Here is a 20,711-nt window from a genome sequence, read left to right as displayed (position 1 = left end):
AGGTGAAGTCCTGAACGACTTCCAGGGTTTAGCTGCCAATATTTATGGAAGGGGTGTCTCTGACATCCTGGCCCATAACATTGGTCTTTTTCAGACTGATTGTCAGGCCAAAGTTGTTGCAGGCATTGGCAAGGTGGTCGATGAGTGTCTGCAGACCTTGTTCTGTGTGAGCTGTCAGCGCGGCATCATCAGCAAATAAGAGTTCTCTGATGAGGACTTTGCGGACTTCGGTTTTGGATCTGAGACGGCCAAGATTGAAGAGTTTGCCATCAGATCTTGTATGAACAAAGACTCCATCTTCTGCTGTCCCAAAGGCATGTGTGAGCATAAGTGAGAAAAAGATGCCAAACAGTGTTGGGGAAAGCACACACCCCTGCTTTACACCGCTGAGTATGGGAAATTCCTCTGAGGTGGTGCCGCTGTGCTGTATTGTTCCTTTCATGTTGTCATGGAAGGAGGAGATGACTGCCAGCAGCTTCGGAGGGCAGCCGATCACTTTGAAGAGTTTGAAAAGGCCTCCCCTACTGATGAGGTCAAAGGCTTTTGTAAGATCAATGAATGCCAAGTACAGGGGCATTCTCTGTTCTTGACATTTCTCCTGTAGCTGACGCAAGGAGAAGAGCATGTCAATTGTGGACCTTCCTGCTCTGAAGCCACACACAGACTAAAGACACACAGATTCATGTACGGTATTTTACAGACGGGACATAGATTAATTTATACAAGCGGTGAGTGAGAGAGAGAGGGACAGACTCTCGTCCCGTGTGTGAGTGAGTGTCAGAGTGCGAGTGAGTGAGTGTGTGAGTGATTATGTGTGATTGTGTGTGAGTGTGTGAGTGAGTGTGTGAGTGCGTCTCCGGGTTCAAGCAAGTGTTTAGAGTACAGTATCTCGATTATTTGGCTGCTATACATTTCCAACATGATGAGCCATTTTGTTGAGCTATCATTTGTGATGGGCAGGTCACTTCCAATAAATTAAGCTATTAGATCAGTGGGGCATTACACCTGGTAGAATAAAAATTGTTTAGTTTTATTAGTATTTGATTTTTTACAATAATGGTGAACGCCGATGGGCATTTGTGTTGCTGCGTGGGCATGCGTGTTGAGTAGCCGTGCGTGTGAATGTGAAACAACAACGCAGGTAAAGTAAGTGGTGCGTGCGGCTGTGAATGATTGGGACGGGGATCTCCAGTCTCGGATAATGTTAGTGATAGACGGTGACATCGCCAGCAGTGGGTGATGGAGGCAGGTATAGTTGGTGACAGATTCCCGCTGCTGGCAAATGGCTCAAGATTCTAGGATGGGTTACGGGAGGCTATAGACAAATTCCATCTGGGATGCCACAATGACATTCAAGCAACTCGTCACGTTGGGATAATTACACTGAGTTGGAGTTGCAGGACATCATGAGATATCTACAACTGTACCAACTGTTTATTTTGCTTTACCAGGCAAGGCTCACTGAGAAATTGGCTCTTTATCAGAAACGACCTGGCCACAAATGATGACTTAACACGTGTAAATGTATTGCGGCCAACTACTCTAAAAACGTGATGTTCATTGTAAATGTGGAGGGAAAAACCGGAGGACCCGGGTAAAATTTCACATGACCATGGACAGAGAGAGACGCAAACTTTAAAAAAGCTTCAGGGTTTGGTTCAAACCCACCACCTCCTGTATACCAGGCGAGGGAGATAACATCTTGCCACCAATTTGTTTTAGAAAGATGAGTTTTTCTCTCGACACTCATCTCATGAATGAGCCAACGCAGCTGAGCCTCACCGATTTATATTAACAACAGCACTCGTTTTTTTTAATGTCAAGATGTGTACAGTAGCCATGTTCACCTTGAGGCTGCTGTTTGCACACATAGGGGCGCGGGTTCACATTCCAGGCAGTGTCTCGTGATGTCAGTGACGACAATGAAAAAATGTTAAGTATTTTACTTCCTTCTTCACCGTCGCTATAAGAGAGAGGTCCTGGTCCAAGGTCTCTGAGACACACAGCGATCGATCCGAGTGAAGCCATTGGTCATGGCGAGCGCGACTCCCAGTGAGAGTGTGGATAGTGAGCTGCGCTGCTTCATCTGCCTGGGCACGTTCGTCTTCCCCGCCACGCTGAGCTGCGGACACTCGTTCTGCCTCCGGTGCCTGGAGGCCGCCTGGGAGACGGCGAGCAGCTTCAGCTGCCCGCAGTGCCAAGCGACCTTCCCTGTACGACCCCAGCTGAGGAGGAACGTGGCACTCGCCAACCTGGTAGAGCAGCTCAGAGTTGGAGACGGGATGGCCGCAGTCGTCGTGTGTGACCACTGCACTGACGGCCACACTCCTGCACTGAAGACCTGCCTGAGATGTGAGATGTCCTTCTGTGCGACACACTTGCAGCCTCATGTAGATAATCCCAGGTTGAGAGATCACGTCCTGGTGGCTCCCATCGCGAAAATGGAGGAGCGGCGTTGCCGGGAGCACAGCAAGGAGCTGGAATTCTACTGCACAGTAGACAGCAGCCTGGTCTGCGCTACCTGCACTAACGCAGGTGAACACAAAGGACACAAGGTCCTGACGCTGAAGAACGAGCACGAGACACGGAAGGTGAGGCTCTCAGAGCGAGATACCACAACATGAACGGTTCAATTATGTCACTGGGCTGCACAACATCTGATGAGAAAAACGTAATTGTGTGTTCACACTATTTTTTTGAATCTCTGTCTCTCTGCCTGGTTGGCGTTTTAGGAAACACCCTCGGGATGTATTGCAAGACAAGCTCTCATTAAAACTAAATACCGTTTAACGGAATTAAGTGAATAGATATTTGAGACCAATATCACAGCCACCAGATAGATAATTCTATTAGATTTATATTCTAAACTTGAAAGCTGTGGGCACATGGGCTTTTGGGTCCAAGTCGATACGGACACCAAGCCATCACGGCTCCCACCGGCTGCTGCTACAACGAGGCATCAGCTTGCCCACTCCCCGTTCCCCCCATCTCAGTCGCCATAGAGAGGCTTGCGTGGATATGAGGGCCTTAGCTGTGGAGGGGTCGGTGTGGAGGGAAGGGCGGTGTGAGGGGTGGCTCATGGGGCTGGAGTCTCCCCCTGGTGATGTCTCGTCTCTCACTACAGCCGCGCGTAGAGGAGGAGACGCGAGCGGTGGAGAAGAAGAAGAAGAAAGCGAAGAAGTTCGTGAAGCGGATGGAGGCTGCTCGCAAGGAGGCGCAGGTACCGTGTCCGGGTCTGGCTCTTTGACCCCCGTGACCTCCACCCAGTGTGGAAGTCGTGGTGGTCAAATTAATTCAAGCGAACTTCGTGCAGGTTCATAACATTGACGCCTCTTACTTGAACTAAATCATTAACGTTCAAACTCAACATTAACTACAAGTGGGTTGCACGTTTACCGCATTCGATAACCGCATTGTCGAGTCTGCCATGAGGTCAGGTTACTCGCCCTTCCGTCTACCACTCCTGTGGAAAAAAGATGACGTAGAAAGTGCGACGGATTTTCGGGGTGGAGCTGTGGTGCAGCTGTTGCACTGCACGGGAGGTTGTTCACCGGCACGGACGCAGAGGCACGAACACCGCACAGTTGCACCTCACCGTCCCTAATTGCGTCTCCATAGTCTATTTTAACTACAGCTATTTTTTTATTTATTCAGGTAAGTCCTCACTGAGCTGTCTAGCTTTTTTCAGAAACGACCTATCACAAATGATCACTCACCCAAGTGGCTGACATCATCATCACGTGGAAATTTATAGCAGCAGACCCATAGATATACATAGAGACCCATAGAGATACGTAAAAACACAGAGAGGTACAAAGAGACCCAAATAGATACATAGAGACCCATTCAGATACAGAGGGACAAATAGTGATACACAGGGACAAATAGAGAAACAGAGTGACACAAAGATGAATAGAGACCCATAGACTAAACTATTTTTATTTCGCCAGGTAAGGCCCCACTGAGCCATGCAGCTCTTTTTCAGAAGGAACCTGGCTATCACAAATGATGGCTCAATGAAATGGCTTATCAGGTGGAAATTGATAGCTGCCAAAAACTCTAAATACTGTACTCTAAACGCTTGCTTGAACTCGGAGCCGCTCTCTTGGGCTCTGCAGGTTCTTCACAGCAGATAACGAATACTTTGGACTCTAGACCCAAGTCGGACTCGTGGGAAAAACCTACCTGGATTATGCTGATTCTTAATATGGAGAGAAAAACCGGAGGACTCGGAGAAAAATCTCTGCAGGCTTCACGGTCGTGATCGAACCCACGGCCCCTGTATACCCGGCGAGGTAGTTAACATCTCACCACATCTCGTCACACCCATGAGGGGGCCCCCACTGTACTCTGAGTGCAGTCACACCATCACCCCACACATAATTCTGCTCTTATCAAGACGCTCATTCATCGAGCTAAGCAAGTGTCAGATGGTGACAGTCTGAGAAGTGAAATTCAACTGCACGTGTGGTAAATGTTATGTTGGTCAAACAGGACAAATGCTCAGCACGAGACGAAAAGAACATCAGAGAAATATAAAATTATCTCAAATATAGTGTCAGCGGTAGCAGAACACACGTGCCAACAAGGGCACTCAATTGATTGTGATAATATTGAAGTTATGTGCAAAACTAGCTACTACTGGCAAAGACTAATGATATAATCTATCGAAATTGAAATAAATAAAAATTACTTAAACCGTTCGGATAGCGAATCATCAAATAATAAATGTCTTAAATGCATGCCTATGTAATGAGAGAGCCCACCGGCAGGCAACGGAGGGCTACATAGGCACTGCTGCATCAGTCATTGCCAATCAGGGCTAAGGGTTCCATCTGGGCCAAAGTTAATGGGCGGAGCTCATGGGTACATGCGGGAACCATCGGGAAGGTTCTGAGGGGGATGTGGCTAGAGAGGTGGGGCTAAGCTCCGCCGGAGAGGATATAAGGAGAAGCAGGAGAGGGACTCGGGGTCGGTGTGGAAGCCTGGAGTCCAGACTGCATCTCCACCATCTCGTCAAGCCACCGGCCACGTGGCGGGCTCGAGGGCGGAAGATCTCCCGGCTCCCTGCACGCCAACAACAAGTGGTGCACGGGAACAGAGAGAGTGAGGGAAGGCGTGCGGAACAGGGGAGCAGTGAGCACGTGCATGCAGCGAGAGAGAGAGAGTGACCATCCAGAAGGAGTGCGGAATCGAGCAGTCATCAATAAATAATAAAAGGATGCAAGTCTCTATCTGTCGTGGCAGTCATTTATTACACCTGTAGAACTTGAGATAACACGCGCCACGCATTTGGTTGTGATGCGAACATGCAGCGGACAGGGGGGGGCAACCGGGGACACGGACAGTAGGCGAGCCCATAAAGTTGTTGTTGCGCCAATTAAGGGGTGAGGTCATTAAGAGACGCCACAGGTGTTAAGGGTAATTGAAGATGCAGGCCGGTGATTGGTCGAGAGGGTGAGTGGTCGAGACAGGCTCCGGGGTGTCTACGACAACAACATCACGTGAGGCTGGCGGGGGATGACATAATTAATTCAAGCTAATTGGTTCGGGGATAAAGGCAGAGCGTGGCGGAGATACGGGAGTTGGTGTTGGAGTTGGAATTGGAGTTGGTGCCTGGGACAGAGACGGAGCAACAGGGAGTATAGATACGGTAGCAGATAGATACGATAGGGGTAGACAAGAGAAGATAGAGTATGGTAGCAGAGGGTAAGAGAACACAGTATCGGATAGCAGCGGAGTAAGGGACCTGGATATAGAAGTCACGACTGAGTGAGACGGCAGGGAGATAAAGAGCGATCGAGCTGAAGAGGGAGCGAGCGGAGCCAGCGGAGCGAGGGAGCGGAGACACATGGAGTGATGTTGATGGGGAGTTGTGGATTGAAGAGAACGGAGAGACATGGAGTAATGATGACGGAGGAGATGTGAACTATATGCATTAATAAAAGAGACGAGAAAGACAAAGAAGCTGTCGCGTCAGTACGAGTCCTACACACCTACAAAGGGCAGCTTACTTCAATAGAGATTACCGTTGGTATGGCTATCATAATACACATGTAGTGAGTTGAACTGATTCACAGATGTACACATGGAGACAACTCGTTTATTTATTACCAACACACGGGGTATATGACCCTTAACAGAATAACAACCTATGGTGGTGACCGCCAGGCTAACTACACTAATTGCAATGTAACTAGCTAATACGGACCAGGTCCAACAGCTCGGGTCCAGGTCCACTTGTTGGAGACTCGTAGAATGCAGGACGCAGTCGAAGATTTCTTCAGGATGAACAACAATGCCAGTCCCTCTAGGGGAACCGGCCTCTGCGGTGTGGCTGGCTCCGCCCTTGGCCACGACCACCTTCCAGAATCCTACAGCAGGATCTTGACCCCGACCACGTGACCACCCCTTGCCCCCACCTGGGGCTCCTTTGTAGACTAACTGGTCACGTGTCCTCTCAGGTCAACCAGAGTGCCATGGTCTCTAGTAACCTTATTCCTACAGCCGGCACTTCCACACCCTATCCTGTAGGGTTGGCACTGCACCCCGAGTATGATGCCATCCAGCGCTATCAATCAGCGCTGACCGAGCCCCTCTAGGGCCAGTACTATACCCACACCATAGTGGTATCCGCGATGTCATTACACTGCTCGCCGTGCCTCTCTAGGGCCGGCACTACACAGTGGCATCCCGCGATGTCACTACACAATAGAAAGGAAGGACAATTTAAAAGGGCTCGAATAATGCACAATGTACATTGCTTCAGTAATGCCCCCCCCCCACGTGGCGCAAGAGCGCCGAAGCAGGGTCTCCACATCTACACCTCTATATAAGGAATGAAACAATGAGACCTCTCCACAAATCTTTGCTGTCGCCTGATGAAGCTGGTTGTAATTACTGGCGAAACGTCGTACTCAGATTGTAAATGTTGTGGCTTGGCTTTCCAACACACTGGTGTGGTGTACTGGTGACGAATTGACATGTTCAGTTTCCGTGACAACGCTTACTAGTTGGCTGGGTTGGGTCGTGGCAGGTTTTTACGACACATTTATATATTTATGCGACCTATTCCGAAAAAATACCTCTTATGTATGATATTGGTCACGAAAGCCTACGTTTTAAACTTTGAGACCCATAGACTAAACTCTTTTATTTGACCAGGAACGGCACCACTGAGCGATGTAGTTCTTTTTCAGAAGCGACCTGGCTATTACAAATGATAGCTCAACAAAGTGGCTGATTGCAATGTGGAAGTAAATAGCACCCAAATACTCTAAACGCGTGACGTTGTTCATAAATGTGGAGGCAAAAACGGGAAGACCCAAAGAAAATGATAATACGACGGGTTAGGATCAAAACCCCGACCTGATGATACCAGGCAAGAGAGTCAACATCTCGTCGCCAAACGGCGCCCACACGCACATACGGAGTAGCTCATTTCTTAGGGAGCCAACCGTGGTCCCCACGTCTCCGCAGGAATCGGTGGCCGGGATCAGAGGTCGAATTACGGGCAAGTTCGCCCGCCTAAGGAAGGCTCTGGATGAGGACGAGAGAGAGGCTCTACGTCGCGTGGCCATGAAGGAGTGCGAGCTGCTGACCCGGATCAAGCAGTACATCGCTCATCACGAGCAGGAGATCGACGAGCTCCAGGCGGAGGTCGCTCGCCTGCGCGCTCTGGAGCAGGTGGGGAGCGCCACTGTGGAGACGTCAACGGTGTCCAGAATAACAGAGCAGGCAGTGGCATAGGAGCTCTAGCTACGTGGGTAGAGACTTCACTCATGATATCTTTATCTCTTCCACAGGGGCACTTGGAGGAGACGCGCAGGTACAGATCCTTAAAGTCTTATGGTTAAACACTCACAACGCAGGATGTGTTTGTTAGACACAAGGCCTCTGTGTGTTAGACACTGGCGGTGTGTGAGAGACAGGCAGTGTGAGACACTGGCTGTGTGTGAGACATTTGCTGGGCATGAGACACTGGTTGTGTGTGAGACACCGGCTGCATGTGAGATACGGGCTGTGTAAGACACTGCCTGTGGGACACGGGATATGTGTGAGACACAGTATGTGTGTGAGACACGGACTGTGTGTGAGACACAGGCTGTGTGTGAGACACGGTTTGTGTAAGACACTGGCTGTGTGTGAGACACGGGCTGTGTGTGAGACACTGGCTGTGTGTGAGACACGGGCTGTGTGAGAGACGGACTGTGTGAGACACGGGCTATGTGTGAGACACTGACTGTGTGTGAGACACTGACTGTGTGTGAGACACTGACTGTGTGTAGACACGGTCTGTGTAAGAAACTGGCTGTGTGTGAGACACTGGCTGTGTGTGAGACACGGGCTGTGTGTGAGACACGGGCTGTGTGTGAGACACTGGCTGTGTGTGAGACACTGGCTGTGTGTGATATGGTCTGTGTGTGAGACAATTGCTGTGTCTGAGACACTGGCTGTGTGTGAGACACGGGCTGTGTGAGAGACTGGCTGTGAGATACGGGCTATGTGTGAGACACGGGCTGTGTGTGAGACACTGGCTGTGTGTGAGACACGGGCTGTAAGTGAGACACGGGCTGTGTGTGAGACACTGGCTGTGTGTGAGACACTAGCTGTGTGTGAGACACGGGCTGTGAGTGAGACACTGGCTGTGTGTGAGACACTGGCTGTGTGTGAGACACGGGCTGTGTGAGACGCTGGCTGTGTGTGAGACACGGGCTGTGTGAGACGCTGGCTGTGTGTGAGACACAGGCTGTGTGTGAGACACGGGCTGTGAGTGAGACACGGGCTGTGTGTGAGACACTGACTGTGTGTGAGACACCGGCTGTGTGTGAGACACTGGCTGTGTGTGAGACACTGGTTGTGTGTGAGACACGGGCTGTGTAAGACACTGCCTGTGGGACACTGGCTATGTGTGAGACACAGAATGTGTGTGAGACAAGGGCTGTGTGTGAGACACGAGCAGTGTGTAAGACACTGGCTGTGTGTGAGACACTGGCTGAGTATGAGACACGGGCTGTGTCTGAGACACTTGCTGTGTGTGAGACACTGGCTGAGTGTGAGACACGGGCTGTGTGAGACACTGGCTGTGTGTGAGACACAGGCTGTGTGAGAGTTGGACTGTGTGAGACACGGGCTATGTGTGAGACACAGGATGTGTGTGAGACGCGGGCTGTGTGTGAGAAACTGGATGAGTGTGAGACAAGGGCTATGTGTGAGACACAGGATGTGTGTGAGACATGGGCTGTGTGTGAGACACTGGTTGTGTGTGAGACATGGGCTGTGTGTGAGACACGGGCTGTGTGTGAGACAGAAGCTGTGTGTGAGACACGGTCTGTGTGAGACACTGGATGAGTGTGAGAAGCTGGCTTTGTGTGAGACATTGGCTGCGCGTCAGACACTGGCTGTTTGAGAGACACGGGCTGTGTGTGAGACACTGGCTGTGTGTGCGACAAGGGCTGCGCGTCTGACACTGGCTGTGTGTGAGACACGGGCTGTGTGTGACACGGTCTGTGTGTGAGACACGGGCTGTGTGTGACACGGGCTGTGTGTGACACGGGCTGTGTGTGAGACACTGCCTGTGTGAGAGACTGGCTGTGTGTGAGACACGGGCTGTTTCTGAGACACTGAGCGTGAGACACGGGCTGTGTGTGTGACACGGTCTGTGTGTGAGACACGGGCTGAATGTGAGACACAGGCTGTGTGTGAGACAAGGGCTGCGCGTGAGACACTGGCATTGTGAGGCACGGGCTGTATAAGACACTGGCTGTGTGAGAGACACGGGCTGTGTGTGTGACATTGGCTGTGTGAGATACGGGCTGTGTGTGAGACAATTGCTTTGTGTGAGACACTGGCTGTGTGAGAGACACTGACTGTGTGTGAGACACTGGCTGTGTCTGAGAAACTGGCTGTATGTGAGACACTGGCTGTGTGTGAGACACAGGCTGTGTGTGAGACAAGGGCTGCGCGTGAGACACTGGCATTGTGAGGCACGGGCTGTATAAGACACTGGCTGTGTGTGAGACACTGGCTGTGTCTGAGACACTGGCTGTGTCTGAGACACTGGCTGTGTCTAAGACACGGACTGTGTCTGAGACACTGGCTGTGTCTGAGGCACTGACTGAGCGTGAGACACGGGCTGTGTGTGAGACACGGGCTGCGCGTGAGACACTGGCATTGTGAGGCACGGGCTGTATAAGACACTGGCTGTGTGTGAGACACTGGCTGTGTCTGAGACACTGGCTGTGTCTGAGACACTGGCTGTGTCTAAGACACGGACTGTGTCTGAGACACTGGCTGTGTCTGAGGCACTGACTGAGCGTGAGACACGGGCTGTGTGTGTGACACGGTCTGTGTGTGAGACACGGTCTGAATGTGAGACACAGGCTGTGTGTGAGACAAGGGCTGCGCGTGAGACACTGGCATTGTGAGGCACGGGCTGTATAAGACACTGGCTGTGTGAGAGACACGGGCTGTGTGTGAGACACAGACTGTGTGTGAGACAAGGGCTGTGTGTGAGACACGAGCAGTGTGTAAGACACTGGCTGTGTGTGAGACACTGGCTGAGTATGAGACACGGGCTGTGTCTGAGACACTTGCTGTGTGTGAGACACTGGCTGAGTGTGAGACACGGGCTGTGTGAGACACTGGCTGTGTGTGAGACACAGGCTGTGTGAGAGTTGGACTGTGTGAGACACGGGCTATGTGTGAGACACAGGATGTGTGTGAGACGCGGGCTGTGTGTGAGAAACTGGATGAGTGTGAGACAAGGGCTATGTGTGAGACACAGGATGTGTGTGAGACATGGGCTGTGTGTGAGACACTGGCTGTGTGTGAGACATGGGCTGTGTGTGAGACACGGGCTGTGTGTGAGACAGAAGCTGTGTGTGAGACACGGTCTGTGTGAGACACTGGATGAGTGTGAGAAGCTGGCTTTGTGTGAGACATTGGCTGCGCGTCAGACACTGGCTGTTTGAGAGACACGGGCTGTGTGTGAGACACTGGCTGTGTGTGCGACAAGGGCTGCGCGTCTGACACTGGCTGTGTGTGAGACACGGGCTGTGTGTGACACGGTCTGTGTGTGAGACACGGGCTGTGTGTGACACGGGCTGTGTGTGACACGGGCTGTGTGTGAGACACTGCCTGTGTGAGAGACTGGCTGTGTGTGAGACACGGGCTGTTTCTGAGACACTGAGCGTGAGACACGGGCTGTGTGTGTGACACGGTCTGTGTGTGAGACACGGGCTGAATGTGAGACACAGGCTGTGTGTGAGACAAGGGCTGCGCGTGAGACACTGGCATTGTGAGGCACGGGCTGTATAAGACACTGGCTGTGTGAGAGACACGGGCTGTGTGTGTGACATTGGCTGTGTGAGATACGGGCTGTGTGTGAGACAATTGCTTTGTGTGAGACACTGGCTGTGTGAGAGACACTGACTGTGTGTGAGACACTGGCTGTGTCTGAGAAACTGGCTGTATGTGAGACACTGGCTGTGTGAGAGACACTGGCTGTGTGTGAGACACCAGCTGTGTCTGAGACACTGGCTGTGTGTGAGACAATTGCTGTGTCTGAGACACTGGCTGTGTGTGAGACACTGGCTGTGTCTGAGACACTGGCTGTGTCTGAGACACTGGCTGTGTCTAAGACACGGGCTGTGTCTGAGACACTGGCTGTGTCTGAGGCACTGACTGAGCGTGAGACACGGGCTGTGTGTGAGACACGGTCTGTGTGTGAGACAAGGGCTGCGCGTGAGACACCGGCATTGTGAGACACGGGCTGTATAAGACACTGGCTGTGTGTGAGACAATTGCTTTGTGTGAGAAACGGGCTGTGTGAGACACGGGCTGTGTGATACACTGGCTGTGTGTGATACACTGGCTGTGTGAGAGACGGACTGTGTGAGACACGGGCTGTTTGTGACACGGTTTGTGTGTGAGACACGGTTTGTGTGTGAGACACTGGCTGTTTGAGAGACACTTGCTGTCTGTGAGACACGGGCTGTGTTTAAGACACTGGCTGTCTGTGAAACTGCCTGTGTGTGACATGGTCTGTGTGTGAGACAATTGCTGTGTCTGAGACACTGGCTGTGTTTGAGACACGGGCTGTGTGAGACACGGGCTGTGTGAGAGACGGACTGTGTGAGACATTGGCTGTGTGTGAGACCCTGGCTGAGTGTGAGACACTGGTTGTGTGTGAGACACTGGCTGAGTGTGATACTGCCTGTGGGACACGGGCTATATGTGAGACACTGGCTGAGTGTGACACTGCCTCTGGGACACGGGCTATATGTGAGAAACGGGCTGTGTGAGACACGGGCTGTGTGAGACACTGGCTGTACGTAAGACACGGGCTGAGTGTGACACTGTCTGTGGGACATGGGCTATGTGTGAGACACATGATGTATGTGAGACACGGGCTGAGTGTGACACTGTCTGTGGGACATGGGCTATGTGTGAGACACAGGATGTATGTGAGACACGGGCTGTGTGAGAGACTGGCTGTGTGTGAGACACGGGCTGTGTCTGAGACACTGACTGAGCGTGAGACATGGGATGTGTGTGTGACACGGTCTGAGTGTGAGACATTGACTGAGCGTCAGACACGGGCTGTGTGTGTGTGACACGGTCTGTGTGTGAGACACGGGCTGTGTGTGAGACAAGGGCTGCGCGTGAGACAAGGGCTGCGCATGAGACACGGGCTGTGTGAGACACGGGCTATGCGTGAGACACTGGTTGTGTGTGAGACACGGGCTTTGTAAGACACTGCCTGTACGACACGGGCTATGTGTGAGACACAGAATGTGTGTAAGACACGAGCTGTGTGTGAGACGATGGCTGTGTGAGACACGGGCTGTGTGTGAGACACGGGCTGTGTGTGAGCCACTGACTGTGTGTGAGACACGGGCTGTGTGTGAGACACGGGCTGTGTGTGAGACAAGGGCTGTGTGACACACTGACTGTGTGTGAGACACGGGATGCGTTTGAGACACTGACTGTGTGTGAGACACTGGCTGTGTGTGAGACACGGGCTGTGTGTGAGACACTGACTGTGTGTGAGACACTGGCTAAGTGTGAGACACGGGCTGTGTGTGAGACACGGGCTGTGTGTGAGACACTGGCTGTTGAGAGACACGGGCTGTGTGTGAGACACTGGCTGTGTGTGCGACAAGGGCTGCGCGTCTGACACTGGCTGTGTGTGAGACGCTGGCTGTGTGTGAGACACGGTCTGTGTGTGAGACACGGGCTGTGTGTGACACGGGCTGTGTGTGACACGGGCTGTGTGTGAGACACTGCCTGTGTGAGAGACTGGCTGTGTGTGAGACACGGGCTGTTTCTGAGACACTGACTGAGCGTGAGACACGGGCTGTGTGTGTGACACGGTCTGTGTGTGAGACACGGTCTGAATGTGAGACACAGGCTGTGTGTGAGACAAGGGCTGCGCGTGAGACACTGGCATTGTGAGGCACGGGCTGTATAAGACACTGGCTGTGTGTGAGACACTGGCTGTGTCTGAGACACTGGCTGTGTCTGAGACACTGGCTGTGTCTAAGACACGGACTGTGTCTGAGACACTGGCTGTGTCTGAGGCACTGACTGAGCGTGAGACACGGGCTGTGTGAGACACGGTCTGTGTGTGAGACAAGGGCTGCGCGTGAGACACCGGCATTGTGAGACACGGGCTGTATAAGACACTGGCTGTGTGTGAGACAATTGCTTTGTGTGAGAAACGGGCTGTGTGAGACACGGGCTGTGTGATACACTGGCTGTGTGTGATACACTGGCTGTGTGAGAGACGGACTGTGTGAGACACGGGCTGTTTGTGACACGGTTTGTGTGTGAGACACGGTTTGTGTGTGAGACACTGGCTGTTTGAGAGACACTTGCTGTCTGTGAGACACGGGCTGTGTTTAAGACACTGGCTGTCTGTGAAACTGCCTGTGTGTGACATGGTCTGTGTGTGAGACAATTGCTGTGTCTGAGACACTGGCTGTGTTTGAGACACGGGCTGTGTGAGACACGGGCTGTGTGAGAGACGGACTGTGTGAGACATTGGCTGTGTGTGAGACCCTGGCTGAGTGTGAGACACTGGTTGTGTGTGAGACACTGGCTGAGTGTGATACTGCCTGTGGGACACGGGCTATATGTGAGACACTGGCTGAGTGTGACACTGCCTCTGGGACACGGGCTATATGTGAGAAACGGGCTGTGTGAGACACGGGCTGTGTGAGACACTGGCTGTACGTAAGACACGGGCTGAGTGTGACACTGTCTGTGGGACATGGGCTATGTGTGAGACACAGGATGTATGTGAGACACGGGCTGAGTGTGACACTGTCTGTGGGACATGGGCTATGTGTGAGACACAGGATGTATGTGAGACACGGGCTGTGTGAGAGACTGGCTGTGTGTGAGACACGGGCTGTGTCTGAGACACTGACTGAGCGTGAGACATGGGATGTGTGTGTGACACGGTCTGAGTGTGAGACATTGACTGAGCGTCAGACACGGGCTGTGTGTGTGTGACACGGTCTGTGTGTGAGACACGGGCTGTGTGTGAGACAAGGGCTGCGCGTGAGACAAGGGCTGCGCATGAGACACGGGCTGTGTGAGACACGGGCTATGCGTGAGACACTGGTTGTGTGTGAGACACGGGCTTTGTAAGACACTGCCTGTACGACACGGGCTATGTGTGAGACACAGAATGTGTGTAAGACACGAGCTGTGTGTGAGACGATGGCTGTGTGAGACACGGGCTGTGTGTGAGACACGGGCTGTGTGTGAGCCACTGACTGGGTGTGAGACACGGGCTGTGTGTGAGACACGGGCTGTGTGTGAGACAAGGGCTGTGTGACACACTGACTGTGTGTGAGACACGGGATGCGTTTGAGACACTGACTGTGTGTGAGACACTGGCTGTGTGTGAGACACGGGCTGTGTGTGAGACACTGACTGTGTGTGAGACACTGGCTAAGTGTGAGACACGGGCTGTGTGTGAGACACGGGCTGTGTGTGAGACACTGGCTGTTGAGAGACACGGGCTGTGTGTGAGACACTGGCTGTGTGTGCGACAAGGGCTGCGCGTCTGACACTGGCTGTGTGTGAGACGCTGGCTGTGTGTGAGACACGGTCTGTGTGTGAGACACGGGCTGTGTGTGACACGGGCTGTGTGTGACACGGGCTGTGTGTGAGACACTGCCTGTGTGAGAGACTGGCTGTGTGTGAGACACGGGCTGTTTCTGAGACACTGACTGAGCGTGAGACACGGGCTGTGTGTGTGACACGGTCTGTGTGTGAGACACGGTCTGAATGTGAGACACAGGCTGTGTGTGAGACAAGGGCTGCGCGTGAGACACTGGCATTGTGAGGCACGGGCTGTATAAGACACTGGCTGTGTGAGAGACACGGGCTGTGTGTGAGACACAGAATGTGTGTGAGACAAGGGCTGTGTGTGAGACACGAGCAGTGTGTAAGACACTGGCTGTGTGTGAGACACTGGCTGAGTATGAGACACGGGCTGTGTCTGAGACACTTGCTGTGTGTGAGACACTGGCTGAGTGTGAGACACGGGCTGTGTGAGACACTGGCTGTGTGTGAGACACAGGCTGTGTGAGAGTTGGACTGTGTGAGACACGGGCTATGTGTGAGACACAGGATGTGTGTGAGACGCGGGCTGTGTGTGAGAAACTGGATGAGTGTGAGACAAGGGCTATGTGTGAGACACAGGATGTGTGTGAGACATGGGCTGTGTGTGAGACACTGGCTGTGTGTGAGACATGGGCTGTGTGTGAGACACGGGCTGTGTGTGAGACAGAAGCTGTGTGTGAGACACGGTCTGTGTGAGACACTGGATGAGTGTGAGAAGCTGGCTTTGTGTGAGACATTGGCTGCGCGTCAGACACTGGCTGTTTGAGAGACACGGGCTGTGTGTGAGACACTGGCTGTGTGTGCGACAAGGGCTGCGCGTCTGACACTGGCTGTGTGTGAGACACGGGCTGTGTGTGACACGGTCTGTGTGTGAGACACGGGCTGTGTGTGACACGGGCTGTGTGTGACACGGGCTGTGTGTGAGACACTGCCTGTGTGAGAGACTGGCTGTGTGTGAGACACGGGCTGTTTCTGAGACACTGAGCGTGAGACACGGGCTGTGTGTGTGACACGGTCTGTGTGTGAGACACGGGCTGAATGTGAGACACAGGCTGTGTGTGAGACAAGGGCTGCGCGTGAGACACTGGCATTGTGAGGCACGGGCTGTATAAGACACTGGCTGTGTGAGAGACACGGGCTGTGTGTGTGACATTGGCTGTGTGAGATACGGGCTGTGTGTGAGACAATTGCTTTGTGTGAGACACTGGCTGTGTGAGAGACACTGACTGTGTGTGAGACACTGGCTGTGTCTGAGAAACTGGCTGTATGTGAGACACTGGCTGTGTGAGAGACACTGGCTGTGTGTGAGACACCAGCTGTGTCTGAGACACTGGCTGTGTTTGAGACACTGGCTGGGTCTGAGACACTGGCTGTGTGTGAGACACTGGCTGTGTCTGAGACACTGGCTGTGTCTGAGACACTGGCTGTGTCTGAGACACGGGCTGTGTCTGAGACACTGGCTGTGTCTGAGGCACTGACTGAGCGTGAGACACGGGCTGTGTGTGAGACACGGTCTGTGTGTGAGACAAGGGCTGCGCGTGAGACACCGGCATTGTGAGACACGGGCTGTATAAGACACTGGCTGTGTGTGAGACAATTGCTTTGTGTGAGAAACGGGCTGTGTGAGACACGGGCTGTGTGATACACTGGCTGTGTGTGATACACTGGCTGTGTGAGAGACGGACTGTGTGAGACACGGGCTGTTTGTGACACGGTTTGTGTGTGAGACACGGTTTGTGTGTGAGACACTGGCTGTTTGAGAGACACTTGCTGTCTGTGAGACACGGGCTGTGTATAAGACACTGGCTGTCTGTGAAACTGCCTGTGTGTGACATGGTCTGTGTGTGAGACAATTGCTGTGTCTGAGACACTGGCTGTGTTTGAGACACGGGCTGTGTGAGACACGGGCTGTGTGAGAGACGGACTGTGTGAGACATTGGCTGTGTGTGAGACCCTGGCTGAGTGTGAGACACTGGTTGTGTGTGAGACACTGGCTGAGTGTGATACTGCCTGTGGGACACGGGCTATATGTGAGACACTGGCTGAGTGTGACACTGCCTCTGGGACACGGGCTATATGTGAGAAACGGGCTGTGTGAGACACGGGCTGTGTGAGACACTGGCTGTACGTAAGACACGGGCTGAGTGTGACACTGTCTGTGGGACATGGGCTATGTGTGAGACACAGGATGTATGTGAGACACGGGCTGAGTGTGACACTGTCTGTGGGACATGGGCTATGTGTGAGACACTGGATGTATGTGAGACACGGGCTGTGTGTGACACTGTCTGTGGGACATGGGCTATGTGTGAGACACAGGATGTATGTGAGACACGGGCTGAGTGTGACACTGTCTGTGGGACATGGGCTATGTGTGAGACACAGGATGTATGTGAGACACGGGCTGTGTGAGAGACTGGCTGTGTGTGAGACACGGGCTGTGTCTGAGACACTGACTGAGCGTGAGACATGGGATGTGTGTGTGACACGGTCTGTGTGTGAGACACGGGCTGAGTGTGAGACATTGACTGAGCGTCAGACACGGGCTGTGTGTGTGTGACACGGTCTGTGTGTGAGACACGGGCTGTGTGTGAGACAAGGGCTGCGCGTGAGACAAGGGCTGCGCATGAGACACGGGCTGCGCGTGAGACAAGGGCTATGCGTGAGACACAGAATGTGTGTAAGACACGAGCTGTGTAAGACACTGCCTGTACGACACGGGCTATGTGTGAGACACAGAATGTGTGTAAGACACGAGCTGTGTGTGAGACGATGGCTCTGTGAGACACTGGCTGTGTGTGAGACACGGGCTGTGTGTGAGACACGGGCTGTGTGTGAGCCACTGACTGTGTGTGAGACACGGGCTGTGTGTGAGACACGGGCTGTGTGTGAGACAAGGGCTGTGTGAGACACTGACTGTGTGTGAGACACGGGATGCGTTTGAGACACTGACTGTGTGTGAGACACTGGCTGTGTGTGAGACACGGGCTGTGTGTGAGACACTGACTGTGTGTGAGACACTGTCTAAGTGTGAAACACGGGCTGTGTGTGAGACACGGGCTGTGTGTGAGACAAGGTCTGTGTGAGACACTGACTGTGTGTGAGACACGGGATGCGTTTGAGACACTGACTGTGTGTGAGACACTGGCTGTGTGTGAGACGCTGGCTGTGTGTGAGACACTGGCTGTGTGTGAGACACGGGCTGTGTGTGAGACACGGGCTGTGTGTGAGCCACTGACTGTGTGTGAGACACGGGCTGTGTGTGAGACACGGGCTGTGTGTGAGACACTGGCTAAGTGTGAGACACGGGCTGTGTGTGAGACACGGGCTGTGTGTGAGACAAGGGCTGTGTGAGACACTGACTGTGTGTGAGACACGGGATGCGTTTGAGACACTGACTGTGTGTGAGACGCTGGCTGTGTGTGAGAAACGGGCTGTGTGAGACACGGGCTGTGTGTGAGACAAGGGCTGAGCGTCAGACACTGGCTGTGTGTGACATGGTTTGTGTGTGAGACACGGGCTGTGTGTGAGACAGGAGCTGTGTGTGAGACACGGTCTGTGTGAGACACTGGATGAGTGTGAGAAGCTGGCTTTGTGTGAGACATTGGCTGCGCGTCAGACACTGGCTTTTTTGAGAGACACGGGCTGTGTGTGAGACACTGGCTGTGTGTGCGACAAGGGCTGCGCGTCTGACACTGGCTGTGTGTGAGACGCTGGCTGTGTGTGTGACACGGTCTGTGTGTGAGACACGGGCTGTGTGTGACACGGGCTGTGTGTGACACGGGCTGTGTGTGAGACACTGCCTGTGTGAGAGACTGGCTGTGTGTGAGACACGGGCTGTTTCTGAGACACTGACTGAGCGTGAGACACGGGCTGTGTGTGTGACACGGTCTGTGTGTGAGACACGGGCTGAATGTGAGACACAGGCTGTGTGTGAGACAAGGGCTGCGCGTGAGACACTGGCTGTTTGAGAGACACTGGCTGTGTGTGAGACACTGGCTGTGTGTGCGAAAAGGGCTGCGCGTCTGACACTGGCTGTGTGTGAGACGCTGGCTGTGTGTGAGACACGGTCTGTGTGTGAGACACGGGCTGTGTGTGACACGGGCTGTGTGTGACACGGGCTGTGTGTGAGACACTGCCTGTGTGAGAGACTGGCTGTGTGTGAGACACGGGCTGTTTCTGAGACACTGACTGAGCGTGAGACACGGGCTGTGTGTGTGACACGGTCTGTGTGTGAGACACGGTCTGAATGTGAGACACAGGCTGTGTGTGAGACAAGGGCTGCGCGTGAGACACTGGCATTGTGAAGCACGGGCTGTATAAGACACTGGCTGTGTGAGAGACACGGGCTGTGTGTGTGACATTGGCTGTGTGAGATACAGGCTGTGTGTGAGACAATTGCTTTGTGTGAGACACTGGCTGTGTGAGAGACACTGACTGTGTGTGTCACACTGGCTGTGTCTGAGACACTGGCTGTATGTGAGACACTGGCTGTGTGAGAGACACTGGCTGTGTGTGAGACACCAGCTGTGTCTGAGACACTGGCTGTGTTTGAGACACTGGCTGGGTCTGAGACACTGGCTGTGTGTGAGACACTGGCTGTGTCTGAGACACTGGCTGTGTCTGAGACACTGGCTGTGTCTGAGACACGGGCTGTGTCTGAGACACTGGCTGTGTCTGAGGCACTGACTGAGCGTGAGACACGGGCTGTGTGTGAGACACGGTCTGTGTGTGAGACAAGGGCTGCGCGTGAGACACCGGCATTGTGAGACACGGGCTGTATAAGACACTGGCTGTGTGTGAGACAATTGCTTTGTGTGAGAAACGGGCTGTGTGAGACACTGGCTGTGTGATACACTGGCTGTGTGTGATACACTGGCTGTGTGAGAGACGGACTGTGTGAGACACGGGCTGTTTGTGAGACAAGGGCTGCGTGTCAGACACTGGCTGTGTGTGACACGGTTTGTGTGTGAGACACGGTTTGTGTGTGAGACACTGGCTGTTTGAGAGACACCTGCTGTCTGTGAGACACGGGCTGTGTATGAGACAATGGCTGTCTGTGAAACTGACTGTGTGTGACATGGTCTGTGTGTGAGACAATTGCTGTGTCTGAGACACTGGCTGTGTTTGAGACACGGGCTGTGTGAGACACGGGCTGTGTGAGAGACGGACTGTGTGAGACATTGGCTGTGTGTGAGACCCTGGCTGAGTGTGAGACACTGGTTGTGTGTGAGACACTGGCTGAGTGTGATACAGCCTGTGGGACACGGGCTATATGTGAGACACTGGCTGAGTGTGACACTGCCTCTGGGACACGGGCTATATGTGAGAAACGGGCTGTGTGAGACACGGGCTATGTGAGACACTGGCTGTACGTAAGACACGGGCTGAGTGTGACACTGTCTGTGGGACATGGGCTATGTGTGAGACACAGGATGTATGTGAGACACTGGCTGAGTGTGACACTGTCTGTGGGACATGGGCTATGTGTGAGACACAGGATGTATGTGAGACACGGGCTGTGTGAGAGACTGGCTGTGTGTGAGACACGGGCTGTGTCTGAGACACTG

The 20,711-nt window shown here is 53.1% G+C and overlaps 1 protein-coding gene across 3 annotated transcripts in view; it reads left to right on the top strand.

Moving 5' to 3' along the window:
* The first annotated feature begins 1,971 nt into the window (after positions 1–1,971).
* LOC133359519 (E3 ubiquitin/ISG15 ligase TRIM25-like) overlaps positions 1,972–20,711 on the top strand; it is an 87,573-nt gene continuing 68,833 nt past the window's right edge. For all 3 annotated transcript variants that reach the window (XM_061577939.1, XM_061577937.1, XM_061577938.1), the window contains exons 1-4: positions 1,972–2,591; positions 3,125–3,220; positions 7,480–7,686; positions 7,806–7,828. In XM_061577939.1, the coding sequence (XP_061433923.1) occupies positions 2,034–2,591; positions 3,125–3,220; positions 7,480–7,686; positions 7,806–7,828 (884 nt within the window). In that variant the 5' untranslated portion in view covers positions 1,972–2,033. The remainder of the gene's footprint in view (positions 2,592–3,124; positions 3,221–7,479; positions 7,687–7,805; positions 7,829–20,711) is intronic.

The sequence above is a fragment of the Lethenteron reissneri genome, chromosome 65 (genome assembly GCF_015708825.2).
Source record: "Lethenteron reissneri isolate LAM-NWPU_2019-01 chromosome 65, ASM1570882v1, whole genome shotgun sequence".
Classification (NCBI taxonomy): Eukaryota; Metazoa; Chordata; class Hyperoartia; order Petromyzontiformes; family Petromyzontidae; genus Lethenteron; species Lethenteron reissneri.
This window is presented reverse-complemented; position numbering and strand designations above follow the sequence as displayed.